Source organism: Pristiophorus japonicus, chromosome 3, assembly GCF_044704955.1.
Source record: "Pristiophorus japonicus isolate sPriJap1 chromosome 3, sPriJap1.hap1, whole genome shotgun sequence".
Classification (NCBI taxonomy): Eukaryota; Metazoa; Chordata; class Chondrichthyes; family Pristiophoridae; genus Pristiophorus; species Pristiophorus japonicus.
The window spans coordinates 42721160-42747728 of record NC_091979.1 but is presented as its reverse complement, the minus strand read 5'-3'; the positions used below and the strand labels follow the sequence as shown (position 1 = coordinate 42747728).

At 44.3% G+C, this 26569-nt stretch overlaps 1 protein-coding gene across 18 annotated transcripts in view; it reads right to left on the bottom strand.

Annotated features, from left to right (window-relative positions):
* The window catches only part of neb (nebulin), a 330990-nt gene that overhangs the window by 34827 nt on the left and 269594 nt on the right, over window positions 1-26569 (bottom strand). For 10 of the 18 annotated variants that reach the window (XM_070875301.1, XM_070875303.1, XM_070875308.1 and 7 more), the window contains 8 exons: window positions 25569-25679; window positions 24882-24992; window positions 18494-18607; window positions 17437-17541; window positions 15753-15857; window positions 10992-11096; window positions 10461-10553; window positions 6245-6337 (listed from right to left, as the gene is read on the bottom strand). In XM_070875301.1, the coding sequence (XP_070731402.1) occupies window positions 6245-6337; window positions 10461-10553; window positions 10992-11096; window positions 15753-15857; window positions 17437-17541; window positions 18494-18607; window positions 24882-24992; window positions 25569-25679 (837 nt within the window). Of the gene's footprint in view, window positions 1-1362; window positions 1456-2665; window positions 2759-5011; window positions 5105-6244; window positions 6338-10460; window positions 10554-10991; window positions 11097-15752; window positions 15858-17436; window positions 17542-18493; window positions 18608-24881; window positions 24993-25568; window positions 25680-26569 lie in introns of all 18 variants that reach the window. The other 8 variants (XM_070875314.1, XM_070875315.1, XM_070875316.1 and 5 more) reach the window with 5 other exon arrangements.

Genomic DNA, 26569 nt, shown 5'->3' with positions numbered 1-26569 from the left:
TTAAGGAGCATCTTAAAGGAGGAAAGAGAGGTAGAGAGGTGGAGAGGTTTAGGGAGGGAATTCCAGAGCTACAGTAACACGTAGACTTTATACAGACGGTGTCAAGCCACAGATTGCACCAAAATACACGTTAGGTTCTCCCCCATTGGCCTAGTGGGTAAAGGCATCAGCCAGTCGAGTACTAAGATGAATGTATCATAGAAACATAGAAAATAGGTGCAGGAGTAGGCCATTCAGCCCTTCTAGCCTGCACCACCATTCAATGAGTTCATGGCTGAACATGCAACTTCAGTACCCCCTTCCTGCTATAGACTGTACAATTTAAATTCAATGTAACGTTATGACTAAATTGATTCTAATAGTTTCAAACATATTTCTTTATTATAAACATCTGGCTTGACATGTTTTTCTTTCAAATCCTAAAGATATGAAAAGTGAAGGACTGATTTATGTATCTCTAATGAAACTCTGATTTGGAGATCTCAAAAATTTATCTGGATTCAAAATGCGTGAAAACAAAGTTCTGATTTGGAGACAATAAAAGTATGGGGCTAAATACTAACTTTGAGGTTCTGATTTAAATCCCATCAATATGTTAAAGCTTGTTGTCAACTGATGTTTTAGTAATCTATGCTCTAGGTATTGTCATCATCATCATCATAGACAGTCCTTCGGAATTGAGGAAGACTTGCTTCCACTCTCAAAATGAGTCCTTAGGTGCCTGAACAGTCCAATACGAGAACCACAGTCCCTGTAACAGGTATTGTATTCATATGACAATCATGGTTTTATTTTGTTGCTTTTTGTTTACTTTCTCACTGCAGTGATAAGATAAAAATTAGAACCAGGAGTAGGCCATATCCCTCGAGCCTGCTCCGCCATTCAATAATATCATGGCTGATCTTCAACCTCAACTCCACTTTCCTGCCCGATCTCCATATCCCTTGATTCCCCTAGGGACCAAAAATCTATCTATCCCAGCCTTGAATATACTCAACGATTCAGAACGGCCCTTTGGAGCAGAGAATTCCTAAGATTCACAACCTCTGAGTAAAGAAATTCCTCCTCATTTCCGTTTTAAAAGACCGACCCCTTATCCCAAGACTATGCCCCATGTGTATTGTAGAGTCTGCCAAAAAATGCTTACGCATTGATATTTTTCCACTCAATAATATATAAACATCAAAATTGATATAAAACCTTAAGTAAATTCCACAAAAAGTTTCAAAATTAGAAAAAGTTAAAATGAAATAGAAAAAAAATAAGAAAGGACATTAATTGTGTTTAGTGGCAGGAAGTGATCGATAGTAAGATGGGGGGAAATTCATGGATTAATAGAGGGGTAATCAAACCGACAGCTACCGAGCTGATGTTCTTCTGTGTCTCCTTTACACGCTGCACCTCAGGCAGGTCGGAGATTGCAGTTCCTTGCCCAACATTTTCCTTGTATTTGATCTACAAAATGTGTAGATCAGGGAGGAAAGGACAAACAGTAAGCACATGGCAAACAACAAATACAACAACTTGCATTTATATAGCCCATTTATCGTAGCAAAACGTACGGTGCTTCACAGGTGCAATTATCAAACAAAATTTGACACCGAGCCACATAAGGAGATATTAGGACAGATGAGGTAGGTTTTAAGGAGTGTCTTAAAGGAGGAAAGTGAGATACAGAGAGGTGGAGAGTTTTAGGGAGGGAATTTCAGAGCTGCAATAACACGTAGACGTTTTACAAACGATGTCAAGCCACAGATTGCACCAAACTACACATTGGGTTCTTCCTCATTGACCTCGTGGGTAAACTCTAGCATTAAGTCACACAAACCAAAAAGAAGCCTTGGTTTAATTCCCAGTCTGTGTTGAGGTAGTAGCCATGGCAACACGTAAAGAGCTACAACTTGCCTCAGCATCCCTGGGACAGGGAGGGAAAAATCTCAGCCGGTGATCCCAATGTTGATCTCTATCCAACAAGTTCTGCTTATGCAAAGTCAGGATTAAGCTTTACAATGATGCTCCCCACAGTTGAATAGCCTAATCATTATCTAAACTCGCACACTTGGATGAGATGATGGAGAGCTGCCGGAGCATGGCTCTATAGCGCAGAATAAGTCAGCCGCTTCAGCAAAGGAGGGCAGAAAGGGAGGGCTACATCAAACGACACACTGCAGGCAAAAAAAGGGGAACTGCAGGTTAGATGTGTAATTTTGTTTCAGGTTCTGATTCAAATCCCATCAACATACTAAAGCCTGTTCATAGAACCATAGAAATTCATGGCACAGAAGGAGGCCATTCGGCCCATCATGTCTGTACCTGCCCTTTTTTAAAGTAAGAATTGTAATCTATGTTCTAACTGCTGGCTTCATATAACAATCACGTTTTCTGATGTCGCTTTTTGTTTACTTTCTCACTGCAGTGCATTGTAAAGTCTGCCAACAATGCTTACATGTTAATTTTTTCCCCCATCAATAATATATAAACGTCAAAATTGATTCAAAGCCTTAAGTAAATTCCACAGAAATGTTTCGGCAATTAGAAAAAGTTAACATAAAATTGAAAAACGACTGGAAAGAAATGGCATTAATTGTGTTTAGTGATAGGAAGTGAAGGGTAGTAAGGGGCGGGGGTCATGGGTTAACAGAGGGGGAATCAAATTGGCAACTACCGAGCTGATGTTCTTCTGTGCCATTTTTACACGCTGCACTTCAGGCAGGTCAGAGATTGCAGTTCCTTGCCCAATGTTATCCTTGTATTTGATCTACAAAGTGTGCAGATCAGGGAGGAAAAGACAAACTGTAAGCACATGACGAGCCGTAACACATAGACTTTCTGCAAACAATCTCCAGGCGCACACTGCACCAAACCACACACTAGGTTCTCCCCCATTAGTCTGCTGGGTAAAGGCACCAACCATTCTACTTGTAAGTCGTACAAGCCAGAAAGTCCCTGGCCTCGATGTTAATTCCCCCGCCTGGTGTGATATATTCTTACGACATCACTAACAAACACACTCTACAAGATGGCTCCTGCACAGAAACTGTCATCATGTGACTTTGCCACTTGACCCTTTTATTACTTACATCAGTAGTTACATCACCACAGTAGTCCACTAGGTAGAGCAGTAGTCCATTAGGGGGCGCTCTATTACACTTATCCTCCTCATTCGCCTGGCAGAAATTGGCAAATACTAAAATGGAGTGGGGAACTTACCCACTCCTTTGCCGCTCTGAAGAGGCCGACTCGAATTTTTTAATTGCCAGCGGGAAGCCTGAGGAGTCCTCTTTAAATATACAGGTCGGGCTCAGATCATTTCATCGCAGCCCAATCTGCCATTTTAACCCGAGGCCTGAAAGGGGAAGCAATGATGGTTTCCCCCACAAAGCCAAACTAGCCGGGAACAGCAGCCAGAGCCAGAGGAGGTAAGTTCTAATTTTTTTTTTTAGTTTCCTTGCGGATCAGGAGTGGAAGTGATCGATCGTACTGCCCCCCCTGTCCCACCCGGCAGGCATTCTCCTCCTAGAGACCCCCATGGACTTCCCTTGTGCTGGAGACCATTCCCGCAGGTCCCCAGTGTTAGTCCTCTGCCTCCCGAATTCTCGCTTGCTGGCCAGGCAGTGATTCCTGCCCGGTTCAGGCGGGAGTCCGATCTTGCATATGTAAATGAGGCTTGAGAGCTAAAATTTCTCTGGGCCTTAGCATTTGAGCTTATCGTTCCTCCTGGGCTCACTTTCCCCTCACGTCAATCCTGCACCAAGTTAAAATCGAGGCCCCTGCTTCAATCCCAATTAGGCTGCTGTAGCAGACAGAGCAGCACCTGGCGATCTACAACATGCCTCAGTATCCCTGGGCTAGGAAGGCAAAAACCAGCCACTATTCCCGCTCTCCAGAAAGCTGTTCCCCATATTGACCCATCATCATCATCATCATCATAGGCAGTCCCTCGGAATTGAGGAAGGCTTGCTTCCACTCTAAAAATGATTCCTTAGGTGGCTGAACAGTCCAATTCGAGAACCACAGTCCCTGTCACAGGTGGGACAGATAGTGTTGAGGGAAAGGGTGGGACTGGTTTGCCGCACGATCTTTCCGCTGCCTGCGCTTGATTTCTGCATGCTCTCGGCGATGAGACTCGAGGTGCTCAGCGCCCTCCCAGATGCACTTCCTCCACTTAGGGCGGTCTTTGGCCAGGGTCTCCCAGGTGTCGGTTGCACTTTATCTGGGAGGCTTTGAAGGTGTCCTTGTAACGTTTCCTCTGCCCACCTTTGGCTTGCTTGCCGTGAAGGAGTTCTGAGTAGAGCGCTTGATTTGGGAGCCCCGTGTCTGGCATGTGAATGATGTGGCCTGCCCAGTAGAGCTGATCAAGTGTGGTCAGTGCTTCAGGATGTTGGCCTGGTCGAGGACGCTAACGTTGGTGCGCCTGTCCTCCCAGGGGATTTGTAGGATCTTGCGGAGACATCGCTGGTGGTATTTCTCCAGTGACTTGAGGTGTCTACTGTACATGGTTCATGTATCTGAGCCATACAGGAGGGCATGTATTACTACAGCACTGTAGACTATGATGACTACCTTTACTGGTACTACCTGTATTTGTTTAGGCCTACACTGGAAGAATGGCCACGTGGGGAATGTACTGGAGGGCTATGCCTGCTCATGTATCCATACCCTAGTATAAGTGTGCACCTTCAGCAGAGAAAGTGGAAAAACATATACATACACTACATCAAACTACACACTGCAAGCAAAAAAAGGCAACTGCGGGTTAGATATGTCATTGATTTGTGTTTTCTTTCCTTTTGTTAGGGCATGTGATTAAGCGGGCCAGGGTTTTGCTTACGCATTCATTTCTAACTTGACGAAGTGTTTGGTTAATTCCTTAAAAATCGAACATTAGAAAAATAAGTTCAAATTAAATTCAAATGAAAATAGACGATAGAGAAATTGTATCAATTGTGTTTAGTGGGTAGTAAAGGTGGATTATGGCGTTACACAGAGGGGGAATCAAATCGACAGCTACCGAGCTGATGTTCTTCTGTGTCTCCTTTACACGCTGCACCTCAGGCAGGTCGGAGATTGCAGTTCCTTGCCCAACACTTTCCTTGTATTTGATCTACAAAGTGTGTAGATCAGGGAGGAAAGGACAAATTATAAATGCATGACAAACAATGACAAATAGATCAAGACAAACAACACATCGCAACAAATTTTAGACACTGCAACAAACCACAAATACCATCAAACCACAGAGTCTGGATGAAGAACAGAACTCTTGCATTGCACAGACCAAACATGCTAAAATTAATTTTGGTCTATTATTTTAATTCAATTAGATATTTTGCTTGGAATTACATGAATATTGTGTGTGTGGCATTAGAAAACACTGACTTATTTAATAATTAAATTTGTTTTCTTACACAGATTGCCAATTAGTTTTAATCTTAGAGACAATATAATATAGCTTAGCCAAGTAGAATGCACAAAGTTCCAACTGTTACATTCAATAATCGCAATAATGTTATTATAATAGTCTTTACAAATATGTTCAAAAGCAATTAGATTGGAGAGGTGTGGACATCCATGGCCAGTTGAAATAAAAAACTGCTTTAATCGTTTGCTTTTGGAAGAAACCACCGATGAAGCAAATCTAAAAGCTTGAAATTGAATTAAAGATTCAAGTTATGGTGGACTGTTATTAAGTGCTAAATCCACACCTACAGGTCTGGTTTAAAAAGTCCAAAGCAGAATTCTGAGCTTGAATTTCCAAATCACAATTCATTTTTGGATAATTCCAAAGTGAATCCTGATTCGGAAATCCCAAATGTGAATCCTGATTTGTAAATTCCAAAGGTGGTGGTCTACATTTGATTCTGAAATTCTGATCCAGATTCTCCCACTGCACTCAAATCCTTTACTATGGGTTCGTTTTTTAAAACTTTGACTGTTCGGGTATCTCCCTCCTGTAACATTTTATTACAGGTGTGTGTATCTATAATAAAAAGTTCTTCTGGTGGTTATTCATCTTTCCCACAAGAGTCTACCCTACTCCAACAAATATTTTAAAAAGCAGTACTAAAAAAATTCCCCACAAAAACTGTTCATGCTTCAAAAATGAGAACAAGTTTAAATGTATTGAAAAATGAAACGGGAAAATGAGAGGAACTGTCTGAATGGACTTTAGTTTAGTGACGTGATGGGTTAGGTGGTCTGGGTGGATCATGGGATAACACAAGGGAATGAAACCAGCAGCTACCGTGCTGATGTTCTTCTGTGTCTCCTTTACACGCTTCACCTCAGGCAGGTCGGAGATTGCAGTTCCTTGTCCAATGCTATCCTTGTATTTGATCTACAAAGTGGGTAGATCAGGGAGGAAAGGACAAACAGTAAGCACATGACAAAGAATAGGATACATATTTTAGACAAACTGTAAACCACATTACATTACACACTGCATCAGATCACAGACTGCAATAAACGATGTACCTCATCACACACAACAAATTAGGTCTTTGTACCAATCTGCACACTGCGTGTGGGAAAGAGGACTGGTCAGATATGTCATTTTGTTAACGAGTTTGTTAACTGCTCTCCAAGCATCCAAAACACTTTTTGTGAGTAATATTTGTTTTAGATCATGTCATTTAAAATGTATTGATGCTTATTATTTCATACTCATTTAGTTGGATCTTGTTGATGAATTAGAATTTAGTTTAAACATTTGAAGGAAAAGAAAGAATATAACAAGATTAAACATTTAAGTTGGAAGCACTATGCAAGGTTAGAAAAATTAAACTCAGTGTTACCAGTAACTTTGTTGCATTTGTTTAAAATAAAGGGCTGAATGTCTGTGAGGGTGACTTTGGTGGAAGAGCGTTGACACCATTGTTTTGGTTTTCCATAGCTCTTCTGCCAAAGTTACAGTGGATGAGCGAGGAAACATAATTGAAATTCACCTCCAAAGTTACTTGTGAAGGTGTGAAGGCTTTAAACTTTATAAACACAAGGTAAGTGAGGTTATGTTAACTCTCAATATAAAACCAGAATGCAGAATAACGACAGTTATCATTGATAGAGTAACCCAGGCTATGCTTGAGCAAGATCATGAAGGTTTGAGAATTTGAGGTCTCCTAAATCAGCTTTGCTGACTACAATAAAATCACATTACGGTTAGGCTCGAATGTGTCTTCAACACTGCAATACAATACATAAGCAAACAAATGGCCCAAAATTGAAGAACTTACTGCCCACTGCTGCTGACTGCCGCCCACTGCCACCGACATTCCTCTGGTTGAACCGCCCAGTGCCACTTTTGACGTGGCCTGGAGTGGGCGGGAGGAGAGAGCCGCTGGGAAGCGCCCGCCGACATCAGCGGACGGCCGAGTCGCGCAACTGACCTCCCGCTCGCTGAGCTGCGATATTCATGCGGGTGGGAGTCAGCGGCAGTTGGAGGCAGGGACGGGAGTGGACCGCTGGCTGGAGGCTGGTCTATCCCCAACGGTAGGTAAGAAAATGGTGAAAAAAAGGTTAGTACACTTTTTGTAATTTATTTCTTGACTGGGACTTGCCTGGATGGGGTCCCCTGAAAGTCTTCAGCTGTTTTTAAAAATGTTTTTTTTAATGCTTTTGCTTTTCAGCTCTTCGACCCTCCGTGGGCCTGACTCCATCTTTGGCGGCACTTGGGCGGCAAGCGTCTTTGCCGACGAGAATGGGAGCTCCCACCAGCTGCCGCCCAGATTGGCAGCGTAATTCGCTCATTTGTCGCCCACCGACCTTCGAGGGACCTCTCCGATGAAAATCCCGCCGAAAATAACATCAGGGACCTCGGCGGCCATCAGCGGTCCTTTGGGCAGTACTTGGGCGGGCGGAGACCTTCATCAATTTCGGGCCCAAAGGCTTTTGCACTATTTATTTAATGTGCCTCGGACCTCATTTAGGATTAGTTAGATTTCTGGGCTCAATGATATAGGTGCTTCTATTGGTTCAAGACAACAATGGTAAGACATTAGTGCTTCCAGTAAGTTTATTTTAATTTAATATAATAGAGTTCTAACGAAGGGGCGTGAACCCGAAATGTTAACTTTGTTTTTCTCTCCACAGAGGCTGCCTGGCCCGCTGAGATTTCCAGCATTCTCTGTGTTTATTTCAGATTCCAGCATTTTGCTTTTGTGTTGTCGTAGTTTATTTTAATTGCTTATTCCTGTCTTTGGATCTGGACTGATTTATTTTTCAGATGATACATTCCACCAAACATCTAATTTCAGCCAATTATAGCTGGTTAAGTCTGGATTACAGGTGGTATTGTCTGTAGAGGAATGGAGCAAGCAATTGTTTCTGACTGAGTTGTGACACACCTTTGCTATATTGTAGCATCCAGCTCACTTGTGTCTGAGCAGTCCTGCAAAGTGCCAGGACTACTAGTGCTCTGAATACACTCAGATCCTACCGAGTTGTGGAACGCGGAGTCCTGGTGGTAAATCGGAAACTTTTAAAACACAAATCTGGGGTTGTGACTTTAAATAATAATAATAATAATCACTTTTATTTATATAGCGCCTTTAATGTAGTAAAATGTCCCAAGGCGCAAGTATGCATGTAAAAGCAAGTCTGCATGCGCAGTTGTGTCCAAGTTATATTAGCAACTTTAGATTTCTGGCCTTGGACCTCACCCAAAGCGTAAGGTCAGAAAACAACATCTGCGGCGTCAGTAGCCCATTGGCATTTGCTGCCTGCGGAGAACCCAGATCTTAAGGCGGGTATCCATGCCCCCACCCTCCCCCAGAGGAACAAGGAGTGCTGCAATCAGACATGGCTAACACTGGCCACAACACAGCAATACAAATAAGCATTCATCAATCACTTCCTCTGAGCTGTCTAACTATAGTCCTAAATAACTGCACAGTCACGGAACTTAACAATAGTTAAACTCAGTTGAGTAGCTGAGGCTGAACTGTAAAATAAATCTGATTAAAAAAAAATGTCATTCTCAGGATGTGGGCATCGCTGGCAAGGCCAGTGTTTATTGCACTGCCTTAGTTACATAGAATATCCAGAATAGAAACAGACCATCTGGCCCAACCAGGCTACGGCCGGTGTTTATACTCCACTTATTTATGCTCCACCATATTGGGTACGGTAGCATAGTGTTTTTGTTACTGGACTAGTAATCCAGAGGCTTGGTCTAATGATCCTGAGACATGAGTTCAAATCCCACCACGGCAGCTGGGGAATTTGAATTCAGTTAATTAAATAAATTTGAAATAAAAACGCTAATATCAGTAATAGTGACCATGTAATGATGATTGGATTGTTGTAAAAAAAGCACTACTGTCCTTTAGGGAAGGAGATCTGCCGTCCTTACTCAGTATGGCCTATATGTGACTCCAGACCCACAGCAATGTGGTTCACTCTTAACAGCCCTCTGAAATGGCCTAGCAAGCCACTCAGTTGAGGGCAATTAGGGATGGGCAATAAATGCTAGCCTTCCAGCGACACTCACATCCTGTGAATGAATTAATAAAAAAAACCTTCTCCTATCTTTATCTAACTATCAGCATAACCCTCTAGTCCCTTCTCCCTCATATGCTTGTCTAATTTCCCTTTAAATGCATCTATATTATTCGCCTCAACTACTCCTTGTGGTAGCAAGTCCCACAGTCTCACCACTCTTATATCAACCAGGATATAGTTGCCCTGAGAAAGTGGTGGTGGGCCTTCTTCTTGAACCAATCGCGGTTTGATACAACTCAGTGGCTTGCTGGGCCACTTCAGAGTTTAGAGTCACATATAGGCCAGACTAGGTAAGGACAGCGGGATCTTTTCCCCGAAGACCAATTGGGTTTTAACAACAATCTGGGCAGTTGCATGGACATTTTTACTGATATCAGCTTTTATTTCCAGATTTTTGGAGGGGACCCAATTCAAATTCACTAATTGCAGTGGTGGGATTTGAACACTGGATTATTACATAGAAAACATAGAAAATAGGTGCAGGAGTAGGCCATTCGGCCCTTCGAGCCTGCAGCACCATTCAATATGATCATGGCTGATCATGCAACTTCAGTACCCCATTCCTGCTTTCCCTCCATACCCCTTGATCCCTTTAGCCGTAAGGGCCACATCTAACTCCCTTTTGACTATATCTTGCTTCTGTGCCAGGCCTCTGGATTACTAGTCCAGCAACATAACCAGTGTATGACCGTGCCCTTATGGCACGCAGAGCTCAAAATACTGTCCTTATACCGTCGGAAAATAATAACAAAATAATTTTTCGGCGCATTTTCCACGTGGCATCAAAAATTCCAGCCGCATCATAACCTGGGTTATCTGTGGATACAACGGATTACGTAATTGCTATAATTAGGAGGACAAATTTCACACAGGTGAAGGCAGGATTAAAAGATTGGGAATGCTATAATTAAGGAATTAGCACAAATTACGAAGAGGAGGGTTGGTGCTGTCAGGGTTTATACCGAACTAATGGCCTCCTGGGTTCTTTTGATTCTCTCCATCTCTGGTGTCTCTTTAATTGATGTCCCTGCACCAACCTCTTCTTTATACGCGATCTTTGTGCACAGAAGCAAGATATTAAAATGAAGGACAGAACAGAGATGGTCTTCTTGATTTGCCAATTGTAACTCAGAAGCAATGAGTCCAAAACAGGCATGATTACAAGTAACAGACAAATGACACAGGAAACCTGTACATAGCTGAAAAAAATTGAATCAGCAGAGTTAACCGTAAGCTAACTATAAACCATGAAATAAATAAGGGCAAGAAAAACCTTTAACAGACATCACATGTAATAATAGATAAGTCTATTATCTGTCTAACTGTGGAATCAAACAAAACTATGATTATTGTTAGATTACCGTAAGTTGCTGAATTTTGTTAAAAATTATATTGGTATATATAAAAAGGTAAAGGAGGAAAATAGAAAGTGGTTTTAAAAATTGCAATTGGTGAGTAGGTTAGCACTGGAAAAATATTTAGGTAAAAGGTACCGAGCTGAAATTCTTTTGGTTTTCTTTAGCTCGCAGGATTTCAGGTGTGTCTTTTACTGTGGTAACCTTTCCTTTAATGTGTTTAAGGTCTGAAGTGTACTGAAGCTATAAAACAGAGTGAAAATCAACAGTAAGAAAACAGGAACAACAGGCAGGAGAACACTGAAACGACCATGTGGAGCTGGTGAAATCCAGGGCTGTAACAAAAGGTTTGTTTACACATTCGCCTGTTGTGTCTGAAGCTTCACGTGATTCTCCGACCCCCCACCCCCCCCCACCTCCGGGTTGTGTTTTTGTCCTCCTACTTTCATTCTCTGAATCTGACGGATATCAAATGTTTGGAGCAGGATATGTTTACTCGCTTTATATAGCATAAACAAAAAGAGTGTCCGGGCTTTTGTTCATACTCGCGGTTCTTCACATGCCAGAGTCTCTGGCCCTGATTTTAAGGTGGGGATGCGAGGGCGGGTAGCAAATCGGGCAGCGCACCAGGAGACTCCGGGGATGTGGAAGCACGGCCGATTTAAACAACCGAGACTCATGTGAATACATTTTCTCGGTGATATCACCGATGGCGCCATTGGGCTGCGACTTTACCAATTAAATTAGGCCCATGCTTGGCTGTAGCGGGAGTTTCGGCTTCAAAGTTGGCCACGGTAAGATATCGCGGGATGGACATGGTGTGGCCTCAGGCCGGTAAGCGGGGTCGGCCTGGTCTTAACCTCCTCCCATGCACCATTCTCGTTGAGTGAGGCGGGGGGGGGGGGGGGTGGGGGGGGCTAAGATCGACCCCACCTGTGTCAATCACACCCAGAGGGATGGAGAGTCAACCCCAGGCCTGAGAAGCCTGTATAGGAGTACAGCGATTAAGGCAGATGAGCCGAGAGCACAGGTAGACACTTGGGAGTATGACATTATAGCCGTTACAGAGACTTGGCTGAAAGAGAGGCAGGTTTGGCAGCTCAATATTCCTGGTTACAGGATTTTTAGACAGGACAGAGAGGGGGGTAAAAAAAGTGGGGGTCATGGTATTGATTAAATAAACTATTACAGTTGTGAGGAGGGATGATATGTTAGAGAGATCATCAAATGAGGCCATATGGGTCGAACTGAAAAATAAAAAAGGGACGATCACATTGCTGGGCGTATATTATAAGCCTCCAAACAGTGGGAGGGAGATAGAAGAGCAAATATGTAGGCAAATTTCTGTGAAGTCCAAAAACCATGGGTAGTAATCGTAGGGGATTTCAACTATCCCAATATTGATTGGGACAAATATAGTGTGAAGGGTATAGAGAGTGCGGAATTCCTAAAATGCATTCAAGAGAGCTTTTTTAGTCAGTATGTAACAAGCCCAACACGGGAGTGGGCAGTTCTAGATTTAGTTTTGGGAATGAAGCTGGGCAGGTGGAAGGGGTATCAGTGGGAGAGCACTTGGGTGCCAGTGACAATAATTCAGTCAGATTCAAGGTAGTTATGGATAAGGACAAGGATAGATCAGGAATAAAAGTCCCAAATTGGGGAAAAGCTAGCTTTGCTAAATTGAGAAGTGATTTGGCCACAGTGGACTGGAAACAGCTACTTGTAGGTAACTCAGTGTCGGAATAGTGGGAGGCATTCAAGGAGGAGATCCGGAGGGCTCAGGCCAAACATGTGCCCTTAAAGAAAAAGGATGGGAGTGATAATTCTAGAGCCCCCTGGATGTCTAGGGACTTACAGGGGAGGATAAAGAAAAAGGGAAGCTTATATCATATACTGACGGCTAAATATTGTAGAATCTCTAGAGGAATATAGAAAGTTCAGAGGTGAAATTAAAAGGGATATTAAGAATGCTAAGAGAGAACATGAAAAATTCTTGGCAAGTAAAATCAAGGAAAACCCAAAGATGTTTTATAAATATATTAAGAGCAAGAGGATAACTAAAGAAAGGGTTGGGCCTATTAGAGACCATGAGGGTAATCTGTGTGTGGAGGCAGAAGATATGGGAATGGTTCTTAATGAATATTTTGCATCTGTTTTCACAAAGGAAAGGGGCAATGCAGATACTGCTGTCGAGGAGGAGTGTGAAATTCTGGATGAAATTAAACATAGTAAGAGAGGAGGTATTAAGGGGTTTAGCAGCTATGAAAGTGAATAAATCCCCAGACCCAGATGAAATGCATCCCAGGCTGTTGAGCGAAGCAAAAGAGGAAATAGCAGAGGCCTTGACCATCATTTTCCAGTTCTCTTTGGATTCAGGCATGCACAGAGGCCTGCTAATTTGGTACCCTTGTTTAAGAAGGGAGAACGGGATAGGCCGAGTAATTACAGGCCTGTCAGTCTAACCTCAGTGTTCAGAAAATTATTGGAAAAAATCCTGAAAGACAGGATAAATCTACATTTAGAAAGGCAAGGATTAATCAGGGACAGTCAGCACGGATTTGTTAAGGGAAGATCGTGTTTGACTAACCTGATTGAATTTTTCAAGGAGGTAACCAGGAGGGTTGATGAGGGTATGATGTAGTGTATATGGACTTTAGCAAAGCTTTTGATAAGGTACCACATGACAGACTGGTCACAAAGATAAAACCCCATGGGATCCAGGGCAAAGTGGCAAGTTGGATCCAAAATTGGCTTAGAGGTAGGAAGCAAAGGGTAATGGCTGATAGATGTTTTTGTGATTGGAAGGGTGTTTCCAGTGGGGTTCCGCAGGACTCAGTACTGGGTCCCTTGCTTTTTGTGGCATACATCAATGATCTAGCTTTGAATATAGGGGGTATGATTAATAAGTTTGCAGATGACACTAAAATTGGCTGTGTGGTTGATAATGCAGAGGAAAGTCATGGACTGCAGGAGGATATCAATCTACTGGTCAGGTGAGCAGAACAGTGGCAAGTGGATTTTAATTCGGAGAAGTCTGAGGTAAAGCACTTGGAGAGGGCTAATAAGGAAAGGGTAATCACATTAAATGATAGGCCACTTAGAAGTGTAGATGAACAAAGGGACCTGGGAGTGCATGTCCACAGATCCCTGAAAGTAGCAGGCCAGGTGGATAAGGTGGTTAAAAAGACAGATGGAATGCTTACCTTTATTGGCTGAGGCATAGAATATAAGAGCAGGGAGGTTATGCTTAAATTGTATAATACTTTGGTTAGGCCACAGCTGGAGTACTGCGTACAGTTCTGGTTGCTCTATTATAGGAAGGATGTGATTGCACTGGGGAGGGTGCAGAGAAGGTTTACGAGGATCCTGCCTGGAATGGAGAATCATAGCTATGAGGACAGTTTGAATAGACTTAGGGAAAACCTCATTGAGGTGTATAAAATTTTGAGGGGCCTGGATATAGTGAATAGCAAGGGACTATTTCCCTTGGTGGAGGGGTCAATTACGAGGGGGAATAGGTGTAAGGTGGTTGGTGGAAGGTTTAGAGGGGATTTGAGGGGAAGCTTTTTCACGCAGAGGGTTGTGGGGGTCTGGAACTCTGGGTATGGCGAGAAAGCAGGAATGGGGTACTGAAGTTGCATGTTCAGCCATGAACTCATTGAATGGCGGGCAGGCTAGAAGGGCCGAATGGCCTACTCATGCACCTATTTTCTATGTTTCTATGTTTCATGCCTGGAAGGGTGGTAGAGGCAGATACCATCACCACATTTAAAAGGTGCTTGGATGGGCACTTGAAGTGCCGTAACCTGCAGGGTTACGGACCTAGAGCTGGTAATTGGGATTAGACTGGATAACCTCTTGTTGGCTGGAGCAGATACTATGGTAAGTACTTCAGGGAATCTAATACGGCCAGAGTGGTCTCCTGGACTAGTTTCGATCGCCTGGATGGGTCAGAGAGGAATTTTCCCAGATTTTTTCTCCCAAATTGGCCTGGGTTTTTAATCTGTTTTTTTGCCTCTCCCTGGAGATTGCATGGCTCCGGGTGGGGTGGAGTGTAAAATGTTGCGATACATGGGGTGTCGCAGTTTTGTGGGGCAGACTGGTTGGACTGGATGCTCTTTACCTGTCCGCCATTGATCATTGTTCATATGTAACCTTCAGGGCTACTGACCGAGGGCCGTGTGGCTCTTTGTTGTCCGGCGCAGACACGATGGGCCAAAATGGCCTCCTTCTGCCCTGTAAATTTCTATGTTTCTATGTGTCTGTGTAAACCCCTGAGCAGCATTGGGCAGAGACTTGGGAGCTGCCTTCCCTCCTGATCATGGAATGATGCACAGGGCGCGGGGCGGGGGGTGGGGGGAGGGGGGCGGGGTGATGGTGCGGGATCAAAAGAGACAAATAAATCTAATTAATTTTAAAATATTTGGGAGAGTGGGGGGGGGGGGGGGAGGTGAACAAATCCTCCTCCCTCTAGAAAGATAACAGCATTTTGTTACAGCCCTTTTGAATTCCATGAAAACATACAAAGCAAAGAATGTACACAAACAATTTCGATGTTTACTATTTCCAGTAAACATGTTGGACACCGATAGTCCAGACAGGTAACAGTGACACAGTGCTTAACCCCTTTTAAGATAACAGCAGCATTTCTGCACTGTGTCCCAAAACAGGGCTGAATTTTTTTTACCTTTCTTCAAACATGTATTACATTGAATGGACAACATGTTGGCAATGTCCTGTTCTTTGTCCTTTTTGTATTCTGCATGTATTATGGGATGTGTTTTTGCTGCAGAACAACCACAGGCAGGTGGACCAAAAACTTGGTTGGCGCTTTAAGTCAGAACCCAAATGATTGAACTGGGTGCCAGGGGTATCTGTCGGAGGAACTTTTAGACTTACTGTACTGATGTTCTTCTGGTTCTCACGGACTCTCTGCATCTCGGGTGTGTCTATTACTGGAACGTAGTGAGACATGCCCTTCACTGCTTCTGCCTTGTATAGTTTCTACAAAAGCAATTCAGAGCAGTATGAGTGGATGGCAACGGAAAGGCAGCAGAACTCTCTGCAGGTCAGACTTTTTAAAACAGTAATACTTGGTCCAACAGTGACGGATGCTGACTGGGAACCCACACAACAACTGATAAGGGGCTAAATTTTGCTGAGTAAGGAACATGCCAGTGCGTGATATGGAATTCTTACTTTATTTTAATGAAGCCATTTACTTGTTTTGGGTTGACTTATTTATTTAAAGAGGAGAGGAATTTCATAGCAGAGCAGGGAGATGTTCGCTACCAGTAAGGCAATGCATGATTTCAATCTATTAGACTTCGATTACACTCGTGTAAGCTGCTCTGTTGCACTAATTCATTTATGTTCAGGATTATGCCAATGAGTTTGGGTGGAAACTTTGAAGCACAACTTCAAGTCGGAAAACCAGCGCAATTTCAAGGGTATTTTGGGCGCAACCTCCCGCCCACATTCGCAGCACCAAAGTGCAGCTGTAATTACAGGGAGCACAAGTGGGAGAACTGAGGCTGTAATGTGGTGGCCCTATCTAATGGGGACGGATATACCGGAAGGTCACAGCTGTTTGGGGAACCATTGGCTTGCATGTTCGCACTTTCAGGAGAGGGCTGGAGAAAACTGAAGGGGAAAAAAATTGCTTTTTTTTTTTAAACGTTCCAAACGAATATCAGCGGGCAGAGGAGGCGTTTGCTAATTACTGGTTAGCAGTGGAACTGCGGGTGAACATTTCATATTTTGAAAAGTGCATCTGACAAAGCCCTTTTCGTTAAAGCTGGACGAAATGATTGACACTATAATATGATTTCAACATCTGTGGATAAACTGCAAACGGAGAATGAGTTGGAAAAGGCGGATTTGGTCAAAATGAAAGGCCCCGACATTCCTTTGGCTGGAGTACTGCGTCCAGTTTTGGTCTCCTTATTTAAGGAAGGATATACTTGAATTGGAGGCTGTTCAGAGAAGGTTCACTCAGTTGATTCCAGAGATGAGGGGGTTGACTTATGAAAATAGGTTAAGTAGGTTGGGCCTATACTCATTGGAGTTCAGAAGAAAGAGAGGTGATCTGATCGAAACATATAAGATAATGAAGGGGCTCGACAAGGTGGATGTAGAGAGGATATTTCCACTCATAGGGGAAACTAAATCTAGGGGGCATAGTCGCAGGAGAAGGGGCCGCCCATTTAAAACTGAGATGAGAAAGAATTTCTTCTCTTAGAGGGTTGTAAATCTATGGAATTCTCTGCCCCAGAGAGCTGTGCAGGCTGGGTCATTGAATATATTTAGGATGGAGATAGACAGCTTTTTGAGTGATAAGGAAGTAAAGGGTTATGGGGAAAGGGCAGGGAAGTGGAGCTGAGTCCATGATCAGATCGGCCATGATCTTATTAAATGGCGGAGCAGGCTCGAAGGGTTAAAAGGCCCACTCCTGCTCCTATTTCTTATGCCGCACTTGCACTGATATTGTGAGCCCCCATCCTATCGGGGCCAACAGGTTATATTTATAGTACAAATGGGCAGCAGAGCTGAAGGCAGGTAGGGAGAGAAAGGTGTGCTTTACCTGGCTGACCAGATTCCTCACATTTTGAGCATGAATTATTTCAGGTGTATCAATGACTGTGGTGTAGTTCGATTTTTCCTTTTCAGCCAACTGCTTGTATTTTACCTAAAAAGAATGATCAGGCAATGTTAAACATGCAGACAAAGTTAATGAATCGACTAAACTTATTGATAGACCCAGCTGACCAAAATATCAATTTGAATCTACGCCTTTAGTTCCTGGCTCGATTAAATGGACATAGATAGAAACATGGAAGTTTTCAGTGCTGAAAGCGGCGATTCAGCCCAGCCTGCTTGTGCCAGATCATCACACTGCCCTGGTCTCCCCCATAGCCCTATATAACCCTCTGCTTCAAATATTGATCCACTTTTCCATGCAATGTCCCTGCTGCAGCTATTCCCAATGCAAAGTCTTCCATACTCCAGCTACTCTCTGCATAAAGAAATTTCTCCTAACCTTGCTGTCTTGGCAACAATTTTAAATTGATGGTCTCCCTTAATGGCTCCCGAACCAACAAAAATAGTCATTCTCACATTGTTGCTTGTGGGACCATGCTTTGTGCAAACTGGCTGTTGCATTTCTGACATTACAACAATGACTGCACTTCAAAAGTACTTCATTGATTGTAAAGTGCTTTGGGATGTCCCGAGGTCGTGAAAGGCGCTATAAAAATGCAAGTCTTTCTTTTTTTCCCCTTTTCACCCTATCAAAACACTTCACAAACATTCTTAAAACTGAAGTTGAATTCTCAAGTTGCTATGGTGCAGATATTAAATCCGCACAACTCTGGGGGTGTGGATTAGACACAGATGACGTATCTTGGACGCCACATCATTTTGAGACAACCCGGGTCAAAATGTTAAACATTTTTTTTAGCAAAACACAGAAAGGAATTTCATACAAGTGAAATAATTACTATTAATTGTACCAAGCAATTTCAACCCACATAATTAGTCAGCAAACAATCAGAAACAAATTTGTTGTTACATAAATGCAGCCAATAGAATTTCTGTCATTAGGGTGGAAAAAAGAATCCATTGTAACCATTGCTACTCACCTGGTTTAAAATATCCGTGGCGTTCTTTGCTCTGGCAAAGTCTGGTGTTTCGTTAGCAAGTGCCACAAGCCCTTTACCCTTGATTTCTTCCTCCAATGATCTCTTGTACTCTTTCTGAGATAGAACAAGACAAGAGGCAATTTACCACATAGCCTTATGACCAGTAGGATAAATGTCTGGGGGAGGATCACTACCGAAAGTCCAGTTGTGATGCAGTTGGAAATTGTTGCACGGCAACCCAGAATGTCCAAGGAAGCAGAGCAGAATAACAATAGTTAACAACTAGATTTTGTTTTTGAGTTGAAACAATTATTTTTCGTGCTGTGCTCTCCGAAACCTATTTTAAAAGCTGTGGTGAATAGGGAGTGTCATCACATTTTGAATCAAAAGAAAGTAGATTTATTTGTTCATCTATGAAGGGTGCCTGGTCACTTTACATTTAGTTTACTGTAAAGTTAGAGCCAAGCTTGTATATACTGCAGGGGTGGCTAAAAATTGCAATGTGAGGAAAACCAGGCTAATAGGCAAGGCTGCCACATATGGCTACTAGTTTGACTTGATATGTTAATTCCTGTTAACACCAAAGCCATCAGGAGATCTAACAAGATGAACTTCCTGCTGCCTATCTGAACTATCTGCATAATTATCAATCAATTCAATCTGGTTGATTGTCACCTTGGGTGGCTGGAGACAGACAGACTGAGAGACCAGCCTTATGCCTTTGAACTCCATCATGAGTGTCAGCTGTATTTATCTTCACACCCTTCTCTTTGACAATAATGTAAAGTAATGGAAAGATTCACACGCTGATTAACAGTCCGACAGGTGGCAACGTTAATGCCCCTTCCATGGCCGTAGCATTCTTTATACCAGCCCGATAGGGTGGTCAGTCTTATACATCGGGATGGTTTTATGCCCCCCAATCATATAGTGAGGAGGGGGGCACCCTTACCCACCGGACACGAGTATCCCACTGGAAGGCGACCCAGAACTCAGAGCCAGAGCCCCGGTCTCCTCTCACCAGGGCTGTCCAGAGTGGGGTTCAAACCCTGCACCTTCTGACTCATTGGCGCCAATGCTACCACTAAGCCAAAGGCTCTCTCTAACACCGTGTTGCTTCCCTAAGCCCTGGGAGTAGATGAATGGCTTGAACTCCAGTTACCCTGTTATCCTGGTAGGAAAAATGATTGACAGCTCCATACCCAGACAGATAAATAATTGAGCCACCTCTCAGTTCAACAATTGTTTTGAGACAATCAAGATAGGGGCTAGAGAATTTTTGGTCCCGCCAAAGCTCCACATATAAGTTATCCTACGGATGCTAAGTTACTGACAGAAAAGGGTTTTATCGGGTTTTTTTTGATCTAGGAGAGGTAGATAAAAGTCTGTAAATTGCTATAATCTGCTGGGTAGCAGCGATGGCACTGCAATTGGCTTCAACATTCCAAAGCAACAAAACATTCCGACTTCTGGCCAATTCCAATATACTATTTCCGTAATATGGAAACAGAAGGACAAACATAATCTGTTGTAAATATAAATGCACATTGGCAGCTCAATATTGCTAGGCCTTTCTGAGACTACTACTAATGTATCTTGTCCTCAGCAACCTTCTGTTGTGTATCTGTAAAGCATGCACTCCCATGTTCCGCCACCAGGGAGCTCATCCCCTGAAGTCCCAAGGGATCCCAGCATCCCTTGGGAGCATTGTATATCAGCCGGCCCCTAAGGCAAGTTCCTCACTCTGGAGTGTCTTATTAAAGACTGAGGTAACTGTTACTTTAACCTCCCTGTGCGCAGCCTCATCTGTGACAGGAACATAATAACTGGCGACGAGAATACGAATCCAACGCAAAGATGCAGCAAACTGTGGGCATCCTGGAGAAGTTCTCGGAGGGTGAGGACTGGAAAGCCTATGTTGAACGGCTAGACCAGTACTTTGTAGCCAACGAGCTGGACGGAGAAGGAAGTGCTGCAAAAAGGAGAGCGGTCCTCCTCACAGTCTGCAGGGCACCGACCTACAGCCTCATGAAAAATCTTCTGGCTCCGGTGAAACCCACAGATAAGTCGTGTGAGGAGCTGTGCACACTGGTTCGGGAGCATCTTAACCCGAGGGAGAGCGTGCTGATGGCGAGGTATCGGTTCTACACGTGCCAGCGATCTGAAGGTCAGGAAGTGGTGAGCTACGTCGCCGAGCTAAAGACGACTTGCAGGACAATGTGAGTTTGATGGCTACCTGGAGCAAATGCTCAGAGACTTTTTTGTACTGGGCATTGGCCATGAAACCATCCTACGAAAACTTGTGACTGTAGAGTCACCGACCCTCAGTAAGGCCATTGCGATAGCACAGGCGTTTATGTCCACCAGTGATAACACCAAACAAATTTCTCAGCACACAAGTGCTAGCAACGTTCATAAATTAACTGGAACTGTATTTGCGAGCAGAAATGTACAGGGCAGAAACCACGAGTCTGCAACTGCCAGCAGGCCTCAGGTGACCCAGATGACTCAGAGTCTGCAACAAAGGATGAATGCAACACAATTCACACCTTGTTGGCGTTGTGGAGGCTTCCATTCAACCTATTCATGCCGCTTCAAAGGGTATGTTTGCAAAAGCTGTGGAACAATGGGGCAACTCCAACGAGCTTGCAACCGAGCTGCAAGCTCTGCAAAACCTGCTAACCACCACGTGGCAGAAGAAATCAGTCTATGGTGGATCAAAGCAATTTCGAGCCTCAGAGAGAGGAGGCAGCTGCTGGAGTACATGGGGTGCACACATTTTCGACAAAATGTCCACCGATAATGCTAAACGTAAAACTGAATGGCTTACCCGTAGCCATGGAATTGGACACTGGGGCTAGCCAATCCATCATGAGTAAAAAGATGTTTGAGAGACTGAGGTGCAACAAGGCATTCAGACCAGCCCTGAGCCCCATCCACACGAAACTGAGAACGTACACCAAAGAGCTTATCACTGTCTTGGGCAGCGCCATGGTCAAGGTCACCTACGAGGGCACGGTGCACGAACTGCCACTCTGGATTGTCCTGGGCGATGGCCCCACACTGCTTGGAAGAAGCTGGCTGGGCAAAATCCGCTGGAACTGGGATGACATCCGAGCGCTATCACATGTCGATGAGGCCTCATGCACCCAGGTTCTTAACAAATTTCCTTCCCTTTTTGAGCCAGGCATTGGAAACTTTTCCGAGGCGAAGGTGCGGATCCACTTGGTCCCAGAGGCACGACCCATTCACCACAAGACGCGAGCGGTACCTCACATGATGAGGGAGAGAGTGGAAATCGAACTGGACAGGCTGCAACGCGAGGGCATTATCTCCCCAGTGGAATTCAGCGAGTGGGCCAACCCGATTGTTCCAGTACTCAAAAGTGATGGCACGGTCAGGATTTGCGGTGATTATAAAGTAACTATTAATCGTTTCTCGCTACAGGACCAATACCCGCTACCTAAGGCAGACGACTTATTTGCGACGCTGGCAGGAGGCAAGACGCTCACAAAGCTCGACCTGACTTCGGCCTACATGACACAAGAGCTGGAGGAGTCTTCGAAGGACCTCACCTGCATCAACACGCACAAGGGACTGTTCATCTACAACAGGTGCCCGTTTGGAATTCGATTGGCTGCAGCGATCTTCCAGAGAAACATGGAGTGCCTACTCAAGTCGGTACCACACACGGTGGTCTTTCAGGACGACATATTGGTCACGGGTCGGGACACCGCCGAGCACCTACAAAACCTGGAGGAGGTCCTCCAGCGACTGGATCGCGTAGGGCTGTGGCTGAAGAGGTCGAAATGCGTCTTCATGGCAACAGAAGTGGAGCTTTTGAGGAGAAAGATCGCGGCGGACGGCATTCGGCCCACAGAGGCCAAGACAGAGGCTATCAGGAACGCGCCCAGAACGACACTGAGCTGCGGTCGTTCCTGGGACTCCTCAACTATTTTGGTAACTTCTTACTGGGGTTAAGCACCCTCTTAGAGCCCCTACATGTGCTATTGCACAAAGGTGAGAACTGGGTATGGGGAAAAAAAACAAATAATTGCTTTTGAGAAAGCCAGAAACATTTTATGCTCCACAAGCTGCTTGTATTGTACAACCCGTGTAAAAGGCTTGTGCTAGCATGTGACGCGTCGTCGTATAGAGTCGGATGTGTATTACAACAAGCTAACGTTGCGGGCAAGTTGCAACCTGTCGCCTATGCTTCCAGGAGCTTGTCTAAGGCCGAGAGGGCCTACAGCATGATTGAGAAAGAGGCATTAGCTTGTGTGTTCGGGGTAAAGAAAATGCACCAGTACCAGTTTGGCCTCAAATTTGAGCTGGAAACCAATCACAAGCCCCTCACATCTCTATTCGCTGAAAACAAGGGGATAAATACTAATGCCTCAGCCCACATACAAAGGTGGGCACTCACACTATCAGCGTATAACTATACCATCCGCCACAGGCCAGGCACCGAGAACTGTGCGGATGCTCTCAGTCGGCTACCATTGCTCACCACGGGGGTGGAAATGGCGCAGCCTGCAAACTTGTTGATGGTGGCGCAGCCCGCAGACTTGTCAATGGTCATGGAAGCATTTGAAAATGATAAATCACCTGTCACGGCCCGCCAGATTAGGACTTGGACTAGCCAAGATCCTCTGCTGTCCCTAGTAAAAAACTGTGTACTGCATGGGAGCTGGGCCAACATCCCCGTTGAAATGCAAGAGCCAATCAAGCCGTTCCAGCGGTGAAAGGACGAGCTGTCCATTCAGGCAGACTGCCTGTTGTGGGGTAACCATGTAGTGCTACCAAAAAAGGGCAGGGAGACGTTCATCTCGGATCTCCACAGCACACACCCGGGTATAGTAATGATGAAAGCGATAGCCAGATCCCACGTGTGGTGGCCCGGTATCGACTCTGACTTAGAGTCCTGTGTACGGCAATGCAACGTATGTGCTCAGTTGAGCAACGCGCCCAGAGAGACACCACTAAGTTTGTGGTCCTGACCCTCCAGACCATGGTCGAGGATCCATGTCGACTATGCGGGCCCGTTTCTCGGTAAAATGTTCCCGGTGATGGTGGATGCTTTTTCAAAATGGATTGAATGTGAAATAATGTCAGGAAGCACCACCACCGCCACCATTGAAAGCCTGAGGGCCATGTTTGCCAGCCACGGCCTGCCTGACATACTGGTCAGTGACAACGGGCCATGTTTCACCAGTGCCGAATTTAAAGAATTCATGACCCGCAATGGGATCAAACATGTCACCTCGGCCCCGTTTAAACCAGCCTCCAATGGGCAGGCAGAGCGGCCAGTACAAACCATCAAACAGAGCCTTAAATGAGTCACAGAAGGCTCACTCCAAACCCGCCTGTCCCGAGTACTGCTCAGCTACCGCACGAGACCACACTCGTTCACAGGGGTGCCCCCGGCTGAGCTACTCATGAAAAGGACACTTAAAACCAGACTCTCGCTGGTTCATCCCAACCTGCATGATCAGGTAGAGAGCAGGCGGCAGCAACAAAACATAAACGATGGTCGTGCCACTGTGTCACAGGAAATTGATCTGAATGAGCCTGAGTATGTGCTAAACTATGGACATGGTCCCAGGTGGATCGCGGGCATGGTGATAGCTAAAGAAGGGAGTAGGGTGTTTGTAGTAAAACTAGACAATGGACAAATTTGCAGAAAGCACCTGGACCAAACGAGGCTGCAGTTCACAGACTGCCCTGAACAACCCACAGCAGACACCACCTTTTTCAAGCCCACAACAAACACCCAAAGGATCAACGACACCACGCCAGACCAGGAAATCAAACCCATTACGCCCAACAGCCCAGCAAGGTCAGGCTCACCCAGCAATACTGCAGGGCCAACAACACGCCAGCCCAGCAAGGGCACAGCCAACACATTTGTACCGAGGCGGTCCACCAGGGAAAGAAAGGCTCCTGACCGCCTCACCTTGTAAATAGTTTTCACTTTGACTTTGGGGGACGAGTGAAGTTGTGTATCTGTAAAGCATGCACTCCCATGTTCTGCCACCAGGGAGCTCATCCCCTGAAGTCCCAAGGGATCCCAGCATCCCTTGGGAGCACTGTATCTAAGCCGGCCCCTAAGGCCTGTTCCTCACTCTGGAGTGTCATATTAAAGACTGAGGTCACTGTTACTTTAACCTCCCTGTGTGCAGCCTCATCTGTGTCAGGAACACAATACCTTCGACTTGGCAAGTTGAACATGAATCAGCTTAGCTTTGCTGTGATAGGAAAGCAAGGCCTAGTAATATGAGTACAGGCTTTGGTATCAATAAGTTCATAAACAGACGGAACGTGCCATTTCATTCCTCCAAAGCACAGGGCACACTGTGCCGACTGCTACAGACTGTGCCATGCCTACCTCGTTCAGAATGTACGTGGCATTCTTCGCTCGTATCATCTCAGGGGTCTCCTCTAACACTGTTAAGCCTTTACCCTTGACTCCTAGTTCCAGATCCTTCCTGTACTCTTTCTAAAGAAACGGAGAAAAAAACAGAAGAGCTGCAGAAATATCGAGCACAAGGCAGTTCTGCCCTTTTCATACGACAACACAACACAACAAAGTATCCAGACAGCCACTAAGACACTAAGACCAGACAACAGAGAGACAGACACATCTTACATTGTGTGAAGATGGGTAAAACACTGCAAACACAGTTAGGTGACAAGAATGCAGGGTTTTGTGTACAAACAGTTACATAACTGCAGAAGACGCTGCACTAAATGGGTTGGCAACGTAATCATTAAATAATAAAGGGCTTTCATCGTTTGGTTACACATATATGGAGAGGTAGCGGTAAAATGATAGTATACAAGCCAAAGAATAGTAGCTGTATTATTCTTTACAATGTTCAAAAAAAAAGTCATGCTTAAAAATAATAGAGGAAAATCTTTTTCATGATTAGTTTTAAAAAAGTGATTATGTATTAATTTACTCACAAAGAAAGAATCTCAACTTTTGTGTACTTCATTAAAACAATATAAAAATATATTAGTGTGATTATTTTTCAAATTGTTAAAAGAAAAAAAAAAGAAATAGGCTGGCTACCTCACAGCCTATTTTAGTTGCATATCTGACATGCAACATTGCTGGTGTAATCTCCAAGCCAGAAAGGTTCCTGCCTTTTATGTGCTCTTCCAAATCCTTCTTATATTCTTTCTATTGGTGACAGGGAAAAGAAAAATAATAGAGAAGAACTTTGTAACAAAAAGGAAAAAAAATGGTCAGAATGAGTATAAGAGATAATCGATAATTCTTCAAAGATTCTTGGCAGAGACAATGGTTTTTACAGAATCACCAAAGCTGGTTATACATCATCGGCTGGAAAATTGTTGAAAAAGAGAATTAAAACAACAACAAAAAAACCTGGGTAAAACTCGTTGGCCTTTATCTCGAGTGGGGTTGGAATTCAAAAGTGAGGCAGTGAAGCATCAGTTGTATAATCTTGGTGGGACCCCATCTGGAGTACTGTCTTCAGTTCTGGGCACCAAACCTCAGGAATGATATATTGGCCCTGGAGGAGGTATAGCTCAGATTCACCAGAATGACACCAGACCGTAAAAAGGTTAAATGATGAGGACCAGTTGCGTAAACTTGGTTTGTATTCCCTTGAGTCTCGAAGGTTGAGGAAGGTTGAGGAAGTGAGCTAATTGAGGTGTTCAAAATATTAAAAGGCTTCAATAGGGTGGCTACAGAGAAGCTATTTCCTCTGGTGCGGGAATCCAGAAGGGGCCTCAATCTTGAAACTAGAGCTCGGTCCTTTTGGAGTGAAGTCAGGAGGCTCTTTATCATACAAAGGATAGTGGAAATCTGGAACTCTCTCCCCCAAAAGGCCGTGGATGCTGGGTCCATTGAAATGATCAAGACTGAGCTGGATAGATTTTTGTTGGATATGGAGTTCAGTTACAGATCAGCCGTGATCTAATATTATGGTGGAACAGGCTTGAAGGGCTGAATGATCTACTCCTGTTCCTAAGTTTTGCAAGCGATGTCTTCAGAAGTGAAAGTAGAGACTGCTGAGAGAAGCTGTTAAATAACTGCTAATTCAA